The sequence below is a fragment of the Triturus cristatus genome, chromosome 11, assembly GCF_964204655.1.
Source record: "Triturus cristatus chromosome 11, aTriCri1.1, whole genome shotgun sequence".
Classification (NCBI taxonomy): Eukaryota; Metazoa; Chordata; class Amphibia; order Caudata; family Salamandridae; genus Triturus; species Triturus cristatus.
In genome coordinates this window covers 61,675,021-61,694,346 of record NC_140594.1, presented here as the reverse complement: position 1 = coordinate 61,694,346, position 19,326 = coordinate 61,675,021, and the positions used below count along the sequence as shown (strand labels likewise).

The 19,326-nt window shown below is 43.0% G+C and overlaps 1 protein-coding gene across 2 annotated transcripts in view; it reads left to right on the top strand.

Annotated features, from left to right (window-relative positions):
- Positions 1 to 19,326, top strand: part of TRMT2A (tRNA methyltransferase 2A) — a 144,163-nt gene that overhangs the window by 28,883 nt on the left and 95,954 nt on the right. For both annotated transcript variants that reach the window (XM_085634180.1, XM_085634181.1), the window contains exons 2-4: positions 16,100 to 16,913; positions 18,637 to 18,745; positions 19,140 to 19,321. In XM_085634180.1, the coding sequence (XP_085490306.1) occupies positions 16,144 to 16,913; positions 18,637 to 18,745; positions 19,140 to 19,321 (1,061 nt within the window). In that variant the 5' untranslated portion in view covers positions 16,100 to 16,143. The remainder of the gene's footprint in view (positions 1 to 16,099; positions 16,914 to 18,636; positions 18,746 to 19,139; positions 19,322 to 19,326) is intronic.

The window sequence follows — 19,326 nt, the reverse complement described above, 5'->3', positions numbered from 1 at the left end:
TGAGTGTACCCTGGACTCCTGCCAATCAGGTGGCAAGGGCACCTTCCCTACAAAAACCTCAAAACAAATAGGCAAACCCTGGGCACATGTCAGCCCCTGGTAAATGGTACCCTAGGTACCCAGGGCCGTGTGACCAGGGAAGGCCTCTAAGGGCTGCAGCACTCATTGTGCCACCCTTAGAGGCCCTGTACCCTAACACACACACACACTGCCCTTGCAGGCTGGGTACAAGACAAAACAAAGAGTCGACATGGCAGACACCAACTGCTTTGGCCCCAGCCCTACCGTCCTGTCGACCCTCGAACCTGCTCCTGCTACAACCCGGCACCTCTTGTGGACAGCAACCTCACAAACCCCGGAGGACCTGGGCACCCTTTGGCTCTAAGCACCTGGGACTCCCATGAGCAGAGGGTCTGCTCAAGATCTGCTTCTAATCCCTGGCATCAGCCCGGAACTGCGAACCCTGCACACTCGGCACCCGCAAAGCCTGGCCTGTGTCGGAGTGAACAAAGACCACGAGGACGACCCCCCGGCGACTGTGACCCCAAGGACTTCCCTCAACGCTCCTGATGACGCCTGCAGCCTCAGAACCAGGTACCCCAACCAACCGCGATCAACAGAGGGTAAGATTTCCCGACACCAAAAGGCACCCCGGCGCCCTGCGGCCCCCTGTGCCCAAAACCTGGGTACCTACCTATCCTCCAACTACCCAACTTTCCTCTCGAAGTGGTGGTGGCACCTGAAGAATCTTCGTCCCAGAGGTTGCAGCCTTTGTTCAACCAGGAGCTTTCCCATTGAAACCCATTGAGCGCCCGAAGGCTCAAAAGCACCCTGCACCCAGCCGCCCGAGTGGCCCTGGCAGTGTAACCTCTACTCTTATCTACGTCCCCATTTGCCCTGAGCAAGTGACCAGGAGCCCAGCTCCCACAGCCGCGTGGCCTGCTAGTCAGCAGACACCAACCAAGGCCCCCCTGCCTCCCATAGGATAACATTGGGCCTAACTCACTCTGCACACGGCTGCCACTGGGCCGCTGAGGGTGTAACAACTGTACCTACCTGACCCTGGGAGACCCCTGAGTCTGTGCCCAGAACCTTAACTCTGCCAGTCGAGTACTTACCTTTAAACCGACAACTGAATTTTCTCCATAGGGTAACATTGACTGGCTTTTCCTGAAATTTCTTCTAGGTGTGGAGTTTCTAAAACTTAAAATATTCACCAAAAATCAGCCGAGTAACAAACGAAAATACTCACCTGCTTTTAGGAGAGATCCCAGTGCTGGATCTTGGTGCCCAGCACTGACCCTGAAAAATATTCACTACTGTACTTACCAGTAACCCAATTTTCTTCCATAGGAAACCATTGACTGTTTTTCTGTGAAATTTCTTCAAAGTGTCGATTTTTGCAAACTTTAAATATTCTTTAAAAATCGTGCTAACTCTGAAAACGCAATTACTTACCTGTTTTAGATAGAGAACCCAGTACTGAGTCTAGGAGCCCAGTACTGGATTACAAAAGTAACGAGAATCTATTTTACCTGCAACTTGAATTTTCTTCCATAGGGAATCATTGACTGTTTTTCTATGAAATCTCTTCTAAGTGTCAACTTTTAAAATAGCTAAATATTTCCTAAAAATCACAACAGTAACTAAGTCGACTTTTATCACTTGTTTCTAAGAACTGTCCCAGGACTGAATCTAGGATCCAGTCCTGGAGTTACAAAAGTAATCCTGAATGTAATCTGTTGCAAATAACTTCACATTTCCATTGAGTTCAATGCATTTTTGTGTTTGAAATTGTGTTGCCTATTGCAACAACCTGTAACCAGTATTTACAAAAGTCAATTGCATATTGCAAAAGTATTTACCTAAAGCATCTCATTCTGAGAAATTATATTTAATACCTATTGTTGGTTCTAAAATAAAACAGACATAACATTTTTATTTTTATATAAACCATTTGCCTAGAGTTCCGTTATTGTGTTTGAGACTATTTGCTGACTGAGTGTGTACAATAAATGCTTTACACTGTCCTCTGATACTGCCTTACTGCTCGACCAAGCTACCACTTTAGAGAGTAAGGTTATATCTAACTTTAGCCTCTGCCAAACCTCTGGGGACTGTGAACTCTGTACACACTGTACCTATTTGGGAACAGTATATACAGAGCTACTTTCTCACACTTAGTGAATACAAAACTTTCTATTCAGTCTTGACTTTCCTTCCTCTCTTCACTGAGACTCCCACTCGGTTTTCACTGTTCGCTCACTAAGCTTTATTTTTTACTCCAAACTCAGTTTGAAAGTACATGTACCAGAGATTGTGCAATCTTGCCATTATCAGTTGTGCCTGATTCATCAGCTTGTACTCCTCCTCCTCCTGACCCCAGTTCTCATTATCTCCAGATTTGATAGCATAAATCCATATTATACAGGCATCTTGCCTCAGTCTGGGCACTACCAAAATTGGTGATTCGAGGTGGTAGTTTCTCGTAGATTTGATCACTTATCTGTGGTTTTTATTACAACTTTGTCCTTGGTTAAAGCTTGCGTGTGTTACCTAGAAAGCAGTTATCTAGGAAGAAGCTGTGTACTTACCCACCTAAGTTTATCTCGCAAAATGATGCAGAACAAGTTGTAACAAGTTGCACCTACACCATAAAATTTTTAAGGTACTTTATTCCAAGTACTTGAATCAGACATTGTCCACCAGCATGACTAAGCCCTGAAATTTCATTATAAGACCGGAGGCTACTATTATGCAATAACCTTTTATTGCTGCCCCAACATGCAGCCTTTCAAAGAACATCAAATACTTCACAAAGCATTAGACAGATAAGTTCATGCATGCTTATATTTCATCCATGCTGATCTTAACTGTTTAGTATTTGTGACTGTATAGCTTTTGGTGCCTTATCGTATTGGGCATGGTATTACATTTTCCAACTTCTGACTGGGCACAGTAAGTATTTAGGTTTATAGTACTGCCTTTTAATGTTACCTTTTGGTCCCTTTGGTGTGTCAAGCAGCTTGTATTCTGAAGCCATGGGGGTCTGCCACATTGGTAAGTGCCGCTAGCAAGACTGCTTTCAGGGCGCCGACTCCTATTGTGCAGAAGCAGTTTATGAGCCTCTCACTTCTACGGGGAGCATCAGTACAGCTGCTGGGGTGATCAGCTCCATGATCACTGCCTTCCTGGGTGCAGTCGCAGGAGTGGGCTGCAGCGCAAAAGGAGTTCCTATTTTTGGGGATGACTTGATCGCGGGAGGGTCAGCTCCGCAATCACACTCACTAATGCTGTGATTGTGAACGTGGGAGGGTGAGCTCCGCAATCACACTCACTAATGCTGTGATTGTAGAAACCGAGAGAGGACTGGTAGGTGTCCTCCATTTTTGTTATGCAGGTTGTTTGTAACACACGTGTAAGGAAGCACGTTACCATAGCAGACAAAGACTCAAGCATTTTTTTTTTTTTACCTCATCTTGGGATTCCAAGGGTTTAATGACCCTCTTTCCCAGGCTCTCCCTGCTGGCCCTATTTAAAGTAGATGTATTCCTTTTGGAGGAAAAGAGAGTGAAATAGGGGTTTTAGACTATGAGAGAGAGAGCGAGAGAGAGAGAATGAGAATGTGTATATATATATGTCCCTCCGTGGGTGAATGTACAGAGAGAGATTGTTTGTTTGTTTTCCAACTGTTATAAATGGATGTGACTAGCCCCCACGTGCACCCAGAAGCGGAACTTGTTGGGGCTCTATTAAGAAATTGTTGGAAGAGGAGTCGAGATCTTTTGTTGAAGAGACGGTGAAGAAGAAGAGGGACACTCTTTCGGAGGAAAATTATTTTTACTTGTCAGAGGAGGACAACCCTTATACCTCTAATACCCATAACATGGGTATAGTTTCCCAGAAGAGGAGCCCTCTTCAGAAAGCTGAAACTAACGCTTATAATGGTGGTAGCCAAAGTACTACATTAGATGGTGCTTGCAGCAGCACTAGAGGATGGGGTCATCTTGACGGGGCACTGGAAAAGGTTGTCTATAGCGGCATGATGAGAGAGAGTGACCTAGATTGGACAAAAGAGTTACATGATGGGCAAAGTTCCTTGATGGAGGAGGAAGCTGTTGAGTATGAGGATTTAGAGTGGGACGACTATGTTTTTGATCCTGAGGAGAGCTCCGTCCTATTTGAAAGCCTGGATGATATGTTGGATCAGGCTTCAACATCTAAGTGTGTAAAGGACCCCTTTGCTGGTGATATGTTCGACCCTAATATGATTTTAAATACCCGTGGAGTGATGGCCCATGGATCATTTGGTTAAACTTTTTAAATTAAGGGCCAGGAAATCGTTTGAAAAGGGTACCCACAATTTGAGGGCTGAGTGCCCCAGGCTATCCACTGGAGATAACACCTGTACTACACCCAATCTAGACTCCGTACACATTAACATTTTTATAAAAGTTTGGAAAGGACCCAAGGAAAAGAATGGAGAAATGCCTGAAGCAGTGTTGGGTCAAGGTCGTTTATATGCTGGGACCCTTGACTCGCATACTAGATATGGCAGAGGAAGCCAGAAGCAAGAATACAAGGGTTAAGGTGGACCTCTTGAGAGGCTGGGTCCAGCATGCTCTTCGCATGTTGGGCAATACAAATGCGGGCCGGATTATGAAAAGGAGAAAAACATTGCTCATGAAAATGAACCTCAAATTGGCTGACTTTTCGAACAGATAGGACAGGGGGGACCCAAAGGGACTTCTCTTTGGGGTGAGTTTTGTGTTATCCCTGGGAAAATGTCGCTACTTTCACCACCTTTAGAAAGACTGAGAGCAACATGAGGCACGTATTTGACACAAGGGCTGTTTTTGAAATGGCTGACAGAAGGGGACTGTCTTGTGATCCGTGGATCCCCTGGTACTAATACTACTCTCAGGAGCCCAGAAACCATGGGGATTATGGTGGAAACTACCACTCCAACTCAAGTTTCTACCCTCGGAGAAGGAGAAATTCAAGGTTTCTTGGAGGAAGATCAATTCCTCAAGGTGCAGAATCTTTTTTTTTTTTTTTTTTTTTTTTTTTTTTTTTTTTATTTTTTTTTTTTATTAAATTTTACAAGAGGAAAAGAAAAGAGAAAAGTAGATGGATGGACATTTGCAAATATTGAAAACCAGACAGTGGTTTTGGGTAGACATGAAAAAAAGGTAAACAATTATGGCTTAATTCGTAATTTGTCATAAGTCCATAGTTAATCCGATTGCTCCAGCCAGGTTGTGAGAGGGCCCCAAATGTCAAGGCCTTTTTTCCTCCCTTTACGTCCCTTTTTGGCATATATGGCTTTTTCTAGATGGTAAGTAGCCATAAATCTGGCGAGCCACTGAGGAAAGGACGGAGATTTGGCATCAAGCCAGAGGGATGCAACACATATCCTCCATAAGGTCATGGCAATGAAAGTGAGGGCTCCTCCCTTAGTCCTGTTGATCTCCTCTTGAGTGCCTAACATTATAATTGCGGAGTTTAATAATATGTCTAGGGAGATAACTTTGCCTAGGAAGACCTGTATTTTAATAAGCGTAGGGAGGATTTTTGGACAAGTGGCAAACATATGAATTGTCAGCTCCAAAACAAGTGCATCGAGAACCAAAAGTCCCTTTTCCTGACCCCCATTTAGCGATTTTGCTAGGCGTAATGTACAAAAAATAAAAAGGTTTTAAAATGCTGAGCCTGTAGTTTGGATGAGAGCAGATCGCTGTGGAGCATTTTCAGTGAGTTGTAGACTGTGTTGTTTGGGACCTCTAGTTTTGCATGCCATTTGTCCGCTATCCTTTCTAAATCATCTGGTGTCTGCAAATTTAATATAGAGTAGATTAACCCTATTGAGGGGGGTTTAGGGAGCCTAAGTTTATTCATGAAATCTATTTCTGTGAACCCTGCGGATCCGCCAGTCTTACGAGCTATAAAATCGTGAACTGCTAGGTATTTAAAAGCCTCCTGTGGTGATAAGCCATATCTGGCTTGTAGATCGCTAAAGGAGTAAGTTCCCTCAGAGCATATAATATCCCCGAGTTTTATGATGCCTGCCTTATTCCAGCCTGAGAGATAAGAGTTTTCAAAAAGGGTGGGTAGGTTGCTGTTTGCCTCTAGGGGTGTATAATAGTTGTATCTACCCAACCCCAACATTCGGCGAATGTTGGTGAAAACTTTGAACAAATTTATCAGTGTCTTAAATCGTGCACGTTTATAGTAGCCAAATGAGATCTGTCTGAATAAACAACCGGATGCTTCCTTTCCTAACAGTAACCGAAATGTAGACAGAAGGGTGTGAGAGGGCAGAGGAGACTGCTCCTTTAGAAGTTCGGTACTATATTGTAGGACCGAGGCCCAATAGTAGAGTGTTATATTAGGGAATGCCCAACCGCCTTTCTCCCTAGATTGGGAAAGCTGTTTCAATACTCGCCTTGGTTGTGAATATGCCCAGATAAAGTGTGAGAAGATTTGTTGAAATGTTTGAAGTTGAGTCTTACTAAATTCAAGGGGGATAGACCGAAAAAAGTAGAGTAATTTGGGGAAATATGTCATTTTGATGACCTTACATCTACCTACTAAGGTTAGGTGTAAATTGTCAATGAGTTTAAGAGCTTTTTTTGTTTCAGTGGCTAAAGGATTAAGGTTCAATTGCACAATTTCTTCCAGTTTATCAGATATAGTCACCCCAAAATATTTGGCGCTAGTGATAACTCGACTATCAGTCCACATAATTTTGCTATTGATTATGATTTGTGTTTTATTTTGATTTAGCGCGTACCCAGAGATTTTCCCAAAGTTTTTTGCCTCACTTTCAAAAACCTTAATAGCGTTTTCTGGATATGGGGTGGTAATGGCTTAATCATCTGCATATGCCAGAATTTTTTTCGAGATTCCTTGAATGGTCATGGGGATAATTGATGAATTATTTTCGATTATTTTTTTTTTTTAAATAAAGGGATCTATATACAGGGCAAAAAGTAAAGGCGACCAGGGGCATCCCTGCCTAGTACCCCGCGTGATGTTCAGCCGGTCAGTGAGCCCCCCCGTTTATTGAAATACAAGCCGTAGGTTTTAGATAAAGGGATTGGATAGCCTGAATTATTCTAGGCCCAAAACCCATAGCCTTCAAGGTGTGCCATAAAAACGTCCAGGAGACCCGATCGAAAGCTTTTTCGGCGTCCAGCAGTATTAAGGACATCGGGTCTCCTGCCACCTGCGCCGCATCAAACAAGGTGATAGCTCTCTTGATGTGCTCGGTGGTGTTTTTTTTGGGGGATAAAACCATGCTGCCAGGGGGAGACCAGCGGCTCGATGATTAATGAAATCCGAGTGGCTAGGATTTTGGAATACATTTTAGAATCGCAGTTAATAAGGGTAATGGGTCTATACGATCCCATATCTAAGGGAGACTTGTCCTTTTTTAAGAAAATCGAGATTTTGGCGTTTGACCAAGATGCTGGTGGTGCGATCCCGTTAAAAATAGCACTGATTACAGCTAGAAGGGCTAGTTTTAATTCTGAGGCGAATATTTTATAGAAATCTAGCGGAATGCCATCTATACCGGCGGCCTTGCTACTCGGAAGTTTTGTTAAGGCATCCAAGATCTCATCCCAAGTTGGAGAGGTTTCTAGCCGTTCGGCAATGCCCTGGTCCAATGGTCTTATAGGAATATCCTTATAGTAGTTGTTTATTTCTTGCTGGAGTATTTCAGCCGAGTTATTATTTTCTTCGTAATATAGCTGTGAGTAGTATTCTTTGAAGGCGTTCCTTATTATACAAGGGTCATTAGTCTATATCCCAGATTGAAGTCGTATTGAGAGAATTTCGTTGTTTATAACTTTTTGCCTAGTTTTTACAGCAGGGTGGTGCCCTATGGCATCACTAGACTCATAATTAGCGTCGCAGGAGGCTGCGTATCTTGCAGCGGTTTTATCTAGATGAAAGGTTCCGATTTCGGCTTTAATAAATATAACTGTATTCAGGGAGTTTTCTGTATCCTGGTTTGTTAGGATTTGAAGGGTTAACTTAATCTCAGCTGTTTTTAGTTTATCTAAGAGAATGGTCATGGCTATTTTTTTATTTTTCCTGGCGGAGAAGCTTAAGGTTTCTCCGCGTATGCCCGCCTTTAACACATCCCAGACCATCATAATTGAGGCGGAGCCTGTGTTATGTTCCAGGAATTCCCGGATCCAGGCTTGCATATGAATTCTTTATCCAGTATCGTATAGAAGGGCTTTTTCAAAGCTCCACATAGAATTATCGGCCCAATCCCCCATCCCACCAATAGTCAGTATTAGAGGATTATGATCAGATAAAAAGCGGGGGGACCAAGTCTATGGTGCATTTATTGAGTAGGGTTGATCAAATCAAAAAGTAGTCTAACCTGGCAAAAGAACGGTGTGGGGCAGAGAAGTAGGTATAGCCTGATTGATGAGGGTTGAGTTTGGACCAAACGTTGCTCAGCCCATGTGTAAGCATTAGGTTATGTATTGCTTGGAAGACTGCGGGTTTCCTACCTTTATGTTTCCATGTGTTATCCGATGCCCAGTTGCACGGCAAGTTAACGTTTAAATCTCCACATACAATAATTGGGATAGGCCAGTGGGCAAGCTCCCCCGAGAGTTAGTTGAAGACCGCAGGATCATCTAGATTGCTGCCATAGATAGAGCAAAGCGTGAAGGGAAGACTAGAAGGAAGATGGCACTCTGAGATGACCCACCTGCCTAGTACGTTGCTTTTAACTCGCGGAGTTTTTATAGGGAGTCTCCTTTCCACCAAGATGCTTACACCTTTCACTTTAGCTCCCTGCGTAGTGGCCCCAATGACTTTGAGCCCCAAAGAATTCAGTAGGCTCCTTTGGCTATTTTCAATATGTGTCTCTTGGAGGCATACGATATTCCCTTTTAGTGAATACAGGCCCTGCATTACTTTGTCTTTTAGAGGGTTCATTCAGCCCGCAGATATTGATAGATATAAGTCTAAGGGTTCTTAGGCTTACCATTTGTGTGTAATGAAAAGTTTACTATGGGTTGCTGCCTTTCGAGCTTTTAATTTTCCCTTTTTTTGAAAAATTTCTCGAGTCTTGTCCAACTTTCCTTTAAATCTAAACTGAGTCAGTTCATGATGTATGTGTGCAAATGTCAATGCTGATGCATCCGATCCCCTTGTGTAGAAGTAGTGTCCGTGAGAGTAGTGAAAGTGAATCCCCCCCCTGCCTGTGAGTCATCATTGTCCAATTGATAGGACAGCTGGGAGTCCGAGTAGTCCCATCTCAAGTGGCTACGCCTTTTGGCTTTAGCTTTTGGCATTTTAGGTCTCTGTACCGTCCCGGTCTCTTTGCTATCCCCACTATCTGATTCGCTGGTGTCGAGCCCCCCCCTCCTCGGAGGAAGACCCAGCACCATCCGAGACAGAAAAAAAGTTCTCGGGGGTCGTTTCTGGCGTCCAGGGTACTTGTGCGCCAGCTATAGGTTCCAGACTTAATATATAGTCACCGATGCCTGTTATCGACCTAGTAGAGGTTGTCTCTGGGTTAACAAGTTGTGTGGAACGGGGGGCGCCAGCTTCCAGGCTTGGAGTCTCTGTTCTGATCTCAGATTCATCCCCCAACTCGAGGTGGTTGTGCATGGTGTTCATGCTATTCGTTTTCTTCGGGGGCCAGCTGATGGTTGGGGTTTACCTGCCGAGCCTGAGTCCATGTCGGTACTCCGAAAGCTTGGAGGCTCTGGCAAGTGTAGGTTAACTGACAGGTCTGTAGTAGTGCAAACGACAGGTGGCAGTACCTCTTGTGGGGATAGGTGTATGGATGGTGGTTGGCTATTGGCTGTGGCTGTGGCTTGTCCCTTGTTATTTAAAAACATTTTTGCAAGGGGTCCCAGCACACTTGTAGCAGAGTCTTTGGTCACACCCGGGTCAGCCCCCCCCCGCCTTTGAGCGCAGCTTTTTCCCCGCACTGACCTCTTCTTTTGATAGATGGCTCCCCTCCGTGATTGGCTCTCGAGGGACAAGATTGCTTCTAGGCTTGGAGCCTCTCTTGGCGCCCTTCTGGTTCATCTCGGCAAGGGTGGCAGTTCTTAGCAGTGTCTGCAGTATCGCACAGTGATCAGCAGCTGTCAGTGGCAGAGAAAGAACCCCAGTCACGCTTAACGCCCTTAAGGTCCAGGTCGATTTTAAAATAATATCATATGAAGTTGTAGCAGTAAACCGGGTGCTGGTGCTGGTGCCTCTCTCGGACTCCAGGCCGCTCAGGGTGAGTTTTACGATCCGAGCCTCCTCCCGTGCGAGAGACAACCGCCGGTACCGCTGCAGCCTCTGCCCTCGCGGTGCTGGTCTGACTGCCGATTTAGACCTCGCAGGACGCCTAGCCGATCCTTGCGCGTCAAACGCGAGCGGCCGATTAGCGTTCGAGCTCACGCTGATCCCATCATCGCCTCCGTCACCATTGGGGCAGAATCTCAAGGCAAGCTTGAACTCCATAGTTGGTTCGTCCCGTTTAAAAGTTGGGGTAAGATTGAGATTTTTTTACCCGCTTTTGGGAGAAAATAACAAGAGACAGTTGGGTGATGGAGACTGTAGCTGATTTCAGGATAGATTTCTCGGGAACACGTGCTAAACAAACAGCCAAGGGAGTTGGCCTTGGATGCGGAAAAGATATGACTGATAGACTCAGAGGATGCCCGGCTATTAGAGAACGGGGCATTGGTACAAGTAGTAGAGTTGGAAGAAGAGGATGGTTTTGTGAGTACGGCTTTTCTTTTGTAAAAAGGAGAAAGGTTGGCATCCTGTAATAAATTTGAGGGAGTTAAACAAGTTCCTGGTATACGGACATATCAAAATGGAAGTAACCCATCTGTTGCAGAAAAAAATTGGTTGGTGAAATTGGATTTTAAAGGACACATATTTCACGATGCCCATGAAAAAACACAGTCAGATGTATTTACGGTTTAGGTGGAGAGGTGTCCTATACCACTTCCTTGTCTACCCTTCACAGTCTCCTCATCTCCGTTGTGTTTCACTAAGGTGAAGAGCCCAGTAGTAGCCTTCCTGAGAGAGAGATAGGCATCCAATTAATAGTCTATTTGGACGACATTTTGCTAATGTCTCAGGACAAGTTAGAATTGCTCAAACATCTTGCTTGGGCAAGCGATCTCCTAGAGATTTTGGGGTTTATAATAAACGTGGAAAAGTCTGTTGTGGTCCCTACGCACAACATAGAATTCCTAGGGTTTCAGGGGGATACTCTTATCCAAACTTATTCTCCCACAGAAGAAGGTAACCGAGGTAAGGAAGGAGATATGGTTGGTTTTGACTAGGGATGTAATCACCTTGCAAGACCTAGAGTCTTGGGATTACCATTGTCTTCCATTCAGGCCATTTATCCAAAGTGCCTTACATTACAGGGCTCTTCAAAGGCTGAAGGCCTAGGGTCTACGGAACGTTTTATGGTATGGCGACCCAATTCCCTTGTCACTGGATGCTCTGGAAGATGTGGAATGTTGGTTGAAATTTTTAAATGCTTGGAATAGCAAAGCCTTCTTTAGGAATGATCCCGAATTGGTTCTAGAGTCGAATGCTAGCAGTATTGGCTGGGGAGCGTGTTTGAACAAGTTGGAGACTACTCGCATGCTCCACAGGTCTTAAATACAATTTTGCAAAGTATTCGCATTAGACCAGTCTGCGCTTTCAAAATCTCTGTTAGAGAACCACCTGCCGAGAATACCTTGCTAGCTATTGCACCTCTAGAGGAATGAGCTTTAAACATGCATAATGGTAGCCTCCGGTCTTGTAATGAAACCGCGATTCTCCAATTAACATGCAAAGAGAATTTTGATCTCATTCAAGACAACCAAGGCTAACATTATCCCACCCTCTGAGGAAAAGGATGATCACCCCCCAAAAAATACAAAAAAAGAAATAGAAAGGTAAAATGGAATAATATGGATAATATTATAACAGCAGAGTTCTTGTGGATAGATTGTGTTTTATTTACAGAAAAATTACAATAAAAGTATTTGGCAAAAGATGAAGGATTTATATTGTTTCATCGCAGCCCAAAAATGACGACGACTTTGTTGGAGATATATATTGTATGAACAAGGCTGCATGTTGGGGCAGCAATAAAAGGTTATTGCATAATGTTAGCCTTCGTTGTCTTTATTGGAATTAAGATTCTCTTTGCATGTTAATTGGAGAGTAACCATTCCTTGCCTGACTCAAACAGCAGTGCCCCAGATCTTCTTCCCTGACACAAAATTTTGAAACATAAATTTTTACACTAGATTTTCATCATTGGCCTGCGTCTTCGTGTTACTGGACTGCTGATAACACCAGTATCATTACCTGGTTTTTATTCTTGATTTTGATCATTTGTTTATTATTTAGTTCTGATGAGAAAAAGGTAAGCACACAAGTTTGAAAAAAAGATTGAACTATATATATATATATATATATATATATCAAATAAGTAACATTCATATGTTATATGTACATACGAGCAACATGCTTTACCATATTGCCCCCACAATTTTGAAATAAATGTAATAGATCCTCATTATTTTATTGGTGATAATTCCCTTCCAGTTGACTTTAACATCCTGTTTATCCTTTTCCCTGAGTTTTTTTTTTTTTTCGTATTTTACTGCTTGGTTTTGTATTATACAGCAATCCACTACCTCTGTGGATGAGGGTTCACTATGTACAGTTTAGAAATAAATACAGTATATACCCTGATATACTCAGTTACAGAGAAGCATTGGAAAATATTTAACTATTGTGGTTAAAGAGTTTAAGAAAGGGCATTATTAATGTTTTAATAGGTTGGAGAGAAGGAATAGCAAGCTATTCGGATGGACAAAAATTCCCAATGTGGCCGTATGGCCTGCTCCATGGTGGAGCTGTAGTGGAAGACCTTCCTTCCTTTATTTATTTATTTATAAAGTTTTGTATAGCGCGAACATGACCTTGAAAGCCTTTGAATAGTTCCCCTAGTTTTTCAGCCCCACACAGTATAGAAAGGGGGTAATGCACAAAAGGAGAAGCAAAGATTTCAGATTAGGGAAGGATGTGGTCAATATATAGTTGAATCCCTTTGGAATCTTCCAATCTTCATTTTTTTGTTACTGGCAGCGTCTACTGGCATTCATCAGGTAACTAATTCAGCGACTTTACAGCCTGGTGTGCACACACAAACATTGCAGATGTAGTAGTATCTCTCAATGTATACACAGTGCAATCTAAATGTTTTAGGGATTTAAGAAGAGATTTGCCAATGCAGTAGTGCTCTTATTGGGAACACCACCACACTCCTTGCAGTGTGCATTGTTGTCTTTTCATCACATACTATCCGGGTACTGATAAAATCAACTTAACCAAATCACTTCTTCTTTATTGTATGTCTGAATAAATAAAACCCAAAGAATTTCAGATCAGTACATAGCTCGCTAACGTGTTTTGTGGAACAATCACTGCTACAGGTCAGAAAGTTCTTTAGACTTAAGGATTTCATAGGTGTTATGCTGACTGCTTGTAGCACACACTTTATGAAGTAAAACATATTATGTTAGTATCTTGTGAATGGTCTCCAGGAACTGCACTCAAAATGAAACCCAGAGGGCCAGCAATTAGGTGGAGATAGAGCTTGGCAGTGAATTAGGAATCAGATGGGATAGTGAGAGGAATTGGGACATGGCAGGAAGTTAGTAATCAAGGGATGATGGTGGAGGAACCAAGTGTCCCCGACTGACCTGGAAATAACAGATGATAAAGGTGGGTGAAACTGGTGTTCTTCAGCCCTCGATAAGTCTGACACAGAATGGTCTACTCTCTCTTTCTGTTCTTAATTACGGAAAAAACCCAGAGCTGAATGTGGGGGAGTCTACCAGATAAACACACATCTATTTCCACGAGCCCTTCATACAGCTGAGAGAACTGTCCCTCCAGGGAGATGAGGAGCAAACCATGACACTTGTAACTAGATTCCGGAGAATTCGGCCTGGCACAGGCTGCATATGTGGCAGCTGGGGTGAGCCTTCAGTGGGTTTGGCTTGCTGTGGACATTATGTTGACTACAGAGCTCTGTTTTGCTTGGGGCAGTGGTTGATCCTAGAAGTGAGTTGACCAGTACAGATGGCTTAAGAGGAAGCGCTTGGTATGCAGTCAAAGACTGATAGAGTTCAAATTACTGAACCTGGGCACTCTAGCGGCAGTGCTAGTGCCACACGATGTGAAGACCGAGCCTGCTGTTGAGAACTATATTTCCAATGCATGCTACCTCCAAAGCACATTCCTAGCCACATGACTAGAGTGCCCATCTCTGCCTCTACTTACCGTGAGTTAGGACATCTTGTGGATGACTGTGCATAACTGCCCAGTGGCAGTGTTATACAGGAGTTCTGGTCTTCCTGGTAGGAAATTGGGATGTTTCATGCTGCTGTCAGTGGTTGAGTATCCATGTTTGATGGAGTAGACTGAAAAAATGAAGAGCAGCTTCCTATGGAATTTACTTGCAGTTGGTCCCTTTGGAATGGCACAGGTGACCTAAGAATTAGTTTTTTTATTGAATAGGAATTTAAAGTTTTAAAGATGTAGGGACTCTACCAGTTCCATCCATCACTTTATTATTGTGTCAGGGTAGATGTCCTACATGTTTCTCTGATGGTTTAGGGCCAACTTGCTAAGTCTCTCCTGCATTCACTCACTTATTCCAGAGAACAATCACCTGGTATTTGCAGGGACTAACTGAAGATCTGACTGCTGCTCAATAGAGTGGATCAGAGGAGATGGTGAAACTGTAGTGAAGTGGAACAAAGTTAAGTTCCATAGAGAGAGGACAGACCTGCAAACTCGGTGGAGGGGAATAGTCTTGGTGGGCTCATTCTGCTCTCTGTATATTTTAGGTAATGTTTCTAGCCAAAAAGTATGCCACAATTTATCGGTTAGTGTGGGGTGCCCAAAGATTCTGGCTATTTTGACCTGTAGACATGTTTATAACTAAATCAAATATACCAAAACAATGCAGGAAAAACACCTTGTGCAATACACAGGTAAGTAAGTGATATTGTAAAGGTAAATGTAGTTTTTGAGTTAGGTTAGGGCAAGAGAAATGGCTAGTGGAAAATGTTTGTTATAGCTGGGTTCTGGAACGGATGTCGGAGATCGAGAAAACATAAATATAAGGATACGGTTGGGGAAAAAATACATTTTGGGATGTTAGATTTTAAGTGCACTATACAATAAGTGTGTCCTTTTTTTTATTTTAGTTTATTCTTTGCTAAACTAAAAGAATAAGTATTGACAAAGCCATAGATCTCGCCTCTCAAAGATATTAGCTTTGGCAGTGCTTGTGTGTGTTTAAAAAAAAAAAAAAAAAAAAAAAGATAATTATTTAAGAGATGGCTGCCACAGATGCTATTGCATCCACAGTGACCATAATTGAATGAATTTTCCTAAAGCATAAGCAGAGGAATTCAAAGGTGGATACAAATGCATCTGCAGTGGCCACCTTCAAATTGTTTTTCTTGAAACATAAAATTCATTCAAAGATGGCTGATATGTCGGCAGCCAGCGCTCAGAGTGCAAGGGAGTTTGAGAGGCAAGCTGGCGACAACGGACGTTTGAGTACTCCTAATTCTAAATGCTAGAACTTTGCTATACGAGCTAATTCTCTGATTTTCCATAGTTAAGGAGCTTCTGTTATTGAAAAAACCATGTTAAGTGTGGATTACCCAGAGTTAGCATTCCAAAATGAATCTTCAAAGAACGGGGACAAGGTCTGCTGTGGCTAAACAATAATGACACTGGGCTGGTCCACACCATGGACCAGGTTGCAGTCACATATCTGTTCATGATTGTAGAACTGCCTACTGCCAATGCACTCCCCATAAACCATTTGATTTGTTTGTTGGAAGCCATTTTACAAGTGCCATAAATAAATGCAAGGAATTGGGGGAAAGTGTTACAGGAAATATGAGACCTGTAGGGAAACATTTGATGAAATTGACAATTTAAAAGCACGTGTCACATTGATCTTCAATGTTTTATTTCCAATTGTATGTAGAACTTAGAAATTTCCATTCTGTTCTTTCAGATTTGCAGACAACTTAATGTACTGGTCAAAAGAAAGGAAGGAGAATGAATTCAGAGGAAGAAGAAACTGTAGTGAAAGCTGATAACCAAGATGACAGTAATACTGATCTAGTGAAAGATGAACAGAAACATTGTGATGGAAATAATCTTATGACAGCCGTGCTTGGAAATGGTTGTGGTAGTGACGCAGTGGCTGATCATGAGAATGCAATTGCAGAAGAACTTAAAGGTAGCAGTCAAAGTGTTCCCATGACCGCAGAAGATGGAGATGCAGATGATAATCTGGCGAAAGAAATTCAAGATGGCGGTGAGCCTGGTGGTACTGTTAAGGATTCTAGTATGTACCGATATATAAAGAACGATCTATTCACATCCGAGATATTTAAAGTCGAAATTCGGAACCTTCCCAAGTACATTGGCTTCAATGATGTTAAGAAGTTCCTCTCCAAATATGGTCTCAACCCACACAAGATCAAGCTTTTTGGTAAGCAAACATTTGCCTTTGTGACATTCAAAAGCGAGGATGATCGAGACAAGGCAATGAAAGTTCTTCATGGGGTGACGTGGAAGAATAGAAACCTAAGTGTCATGCTTGCCAAGCCAAAGGCCGATCCTATTGCAAAGAAAAGGAAAAAGGAAGTGGAGGGGCAGGACCACTCTGAGGCCAAGCGGCCCGCTGTAGCAGAAGCAGTAGACGTAGAGACCCTCAACAAGCAGATTGCAGATGTGGTGACACCCCTGTGGAATATACCCTATGAGGAGCAGCTGAGGAAGAAAGGAGAGGAGTGCCGACAAGTTCTGCACAAACTGACAGGGTAATTGTTTCCAAACATTTTTCTTAACGAGATCTAGTCAGTATTCAATTGAAGTATCGTAATGTCAGGGCACTGACCTAATTGCTGCATGATGAGAGAAGAATACTAGCTGGTGATTAAGGGCTGGATGTGAGTAGAACTGGAACAAAAGTGGGAGAAGAAATATGTTGTCGCTTTGCCTTTTGCAGGTTTGTTTTTTAATATTTCGGGGAAGATAAAAATGACATTTGAGAGGAAAATTGCGAAATGTTGGACTCTTGAGTGATGGATTTATACAAACCTTCACAGACGGTTATCCACATGTTTGCTTCTCCCTATTAGAAGGGGCTTAAGAGCCAAGAGACAATATGGGATTTGAGTTGGGGTTACTGTTCAGGAACAAGTGAAGGGAAGTTCACACCATCAAAACTCCTCTTTTTATAAGGTCCGATAGGAGAATATGGGGTATATGCAGGTGAGGGCCTGGTGTGAGTAGATCTCTTGGTATTGTAGGGAAAGCAGTATAGTTTTAGAACTTAGCAAATGTATGTAGTTTTTTGTGTGCAACATGGGGACCTGTGGAAGGGTGTACCTTAGGCTAGAAGGGGTAAGCAAATAATGAAGGTGTAATCAGTCTGGATTCCAAGGTAAAGGCACGGTAACAACTGAGGCAGCAGAATGCTGGCAGGATTGATGCTTTGTGTAACTTAATCACAGTGCCCTAGTAGGCCTCCATACAGTGAGTCTCAATGTGGGAGAATAATTCCATCAGGTATCAGGAAAATTCTATCTAGAGAACATGTCCAGGAACTCTTGCCCTTCTCTCGTCTGCTCCACCTACATATTTCATTCTTGTGCACAAAAATTATGTTCTGAGGTGGCAGATAGTTGGTTAAAAGAATCCTGCATACATAGACATCGAAGCTTTGCACAAAGTAGAAATAATAAGGGTGTTAACACCAAGTCATCCTTTCTAGAGTGCATGAGGGCAGGAGAGACTGAAGGCATTGTCGAAAACAGTTGTCTATGGGATCATCAGTATTGCGAGTTGGAGACAGAACAGCAACCAGTGGCTCGCCTACCATATTTGGCGTGAATGGAGGTTCATGGCGAAACAGGGCAAGTATAGTCCCCAAAAAGCAGATTAATAACCCCCCACCCCCTTTGAAATACAGAATCAATTAAAGTAGGTTCCCCACCAGGGATATGGGTAAATGAAAAACGCAATAAAGGTAATGCACAACTGAAACATATGCCAAGAAAAGTTCTTTGTATCTGAGGAATGCACAGAACTGAATTGTAGAAGGCCTCCAGGTTAATGGGAAATGTGCAGCATAAGGGTAGGATTTTTTTTGCAGTTCACAAGGTCTCAGAAGGCTGCTGTACATGGTGCTTTAGCCGGCTGCAGAGGACTGGGTCGGAGCTGGCTGCAGTAGACTGGGTAAGAGCCAGCGGCAGTATGCTGGAACTCAGCCGATTGCAATGGAAGGTGGTCTCAGCCAGGGGCTTTGCCCTACATTTCTTCTAATGTTTTCCTTCTGTTGGAATTGGTGAAGCACAGTTGCTAGAAACATTGTGTGATCTGCAAAGCACAAATATGAAAAAGTAAAACTGGTTCCTCTAATATCTTTTCAGCTCTCCAACCCTGTCGCCTCAAATGTCCGCATTAGAGCAGATGAAATTACTAGTGTGAAGTGAGTCCTCCGGCAATCACATGAACTGCGATTTTTCTTTGCTCTTCCAGGGAAATTGCAAAGAACAATAAGGCTCTCTTGCCATGGCTATTCCTGCAGAAGCAGAAACACAGTGATCTTTGTTGTCCGTTTGAAGGAGTGAAGCCTTCCCCCGTTCAGGTATTGCACTTCAGCGCACTTTGTTAATAATCTTGTATTCTGTTCAGTCCAACTTTTTCTTTATATTGCAGTTACATATTTTTATTATGTTAGGGCAGAAATGTGTTAAAAATATTTGTTGGAGGACCAGTAAAATCAAAGCCAATTATACAAATCCATATTCTTGTGGGCCACCACACGAGTATCTTCTACTTGTAGGCAAGGCCTTCAGCCATGTGTAACAAATCTAAACAGCCGCCCTTCCCAGGTTCTGCTCATGAATAAGTTCACAGTGCACACACTATTGCCCCCTCCCCCCCAATAATGAGTGTTGTGTATATTGTTGGGATCCTCTGAATTAATTTCTGCAGTTGAGCTTCTCTGAGTTAACCTATTGAATTATCTTTCATCACAGACAGAGTATCGCAACAAATGTGAGTTTTTAATAGGTGTTGGTGCCAACCAGGAAGACAAAACTGTGGGCTGTCGCCTGAGCAAGTACAAAGGTGGAACATGTGCCGTGGTGGAACCATTTAGCACCATTCACATTCCTGCTACCATGAAAACCATTGTGAAGGCATTTCAAGATTACATCAGGTGAG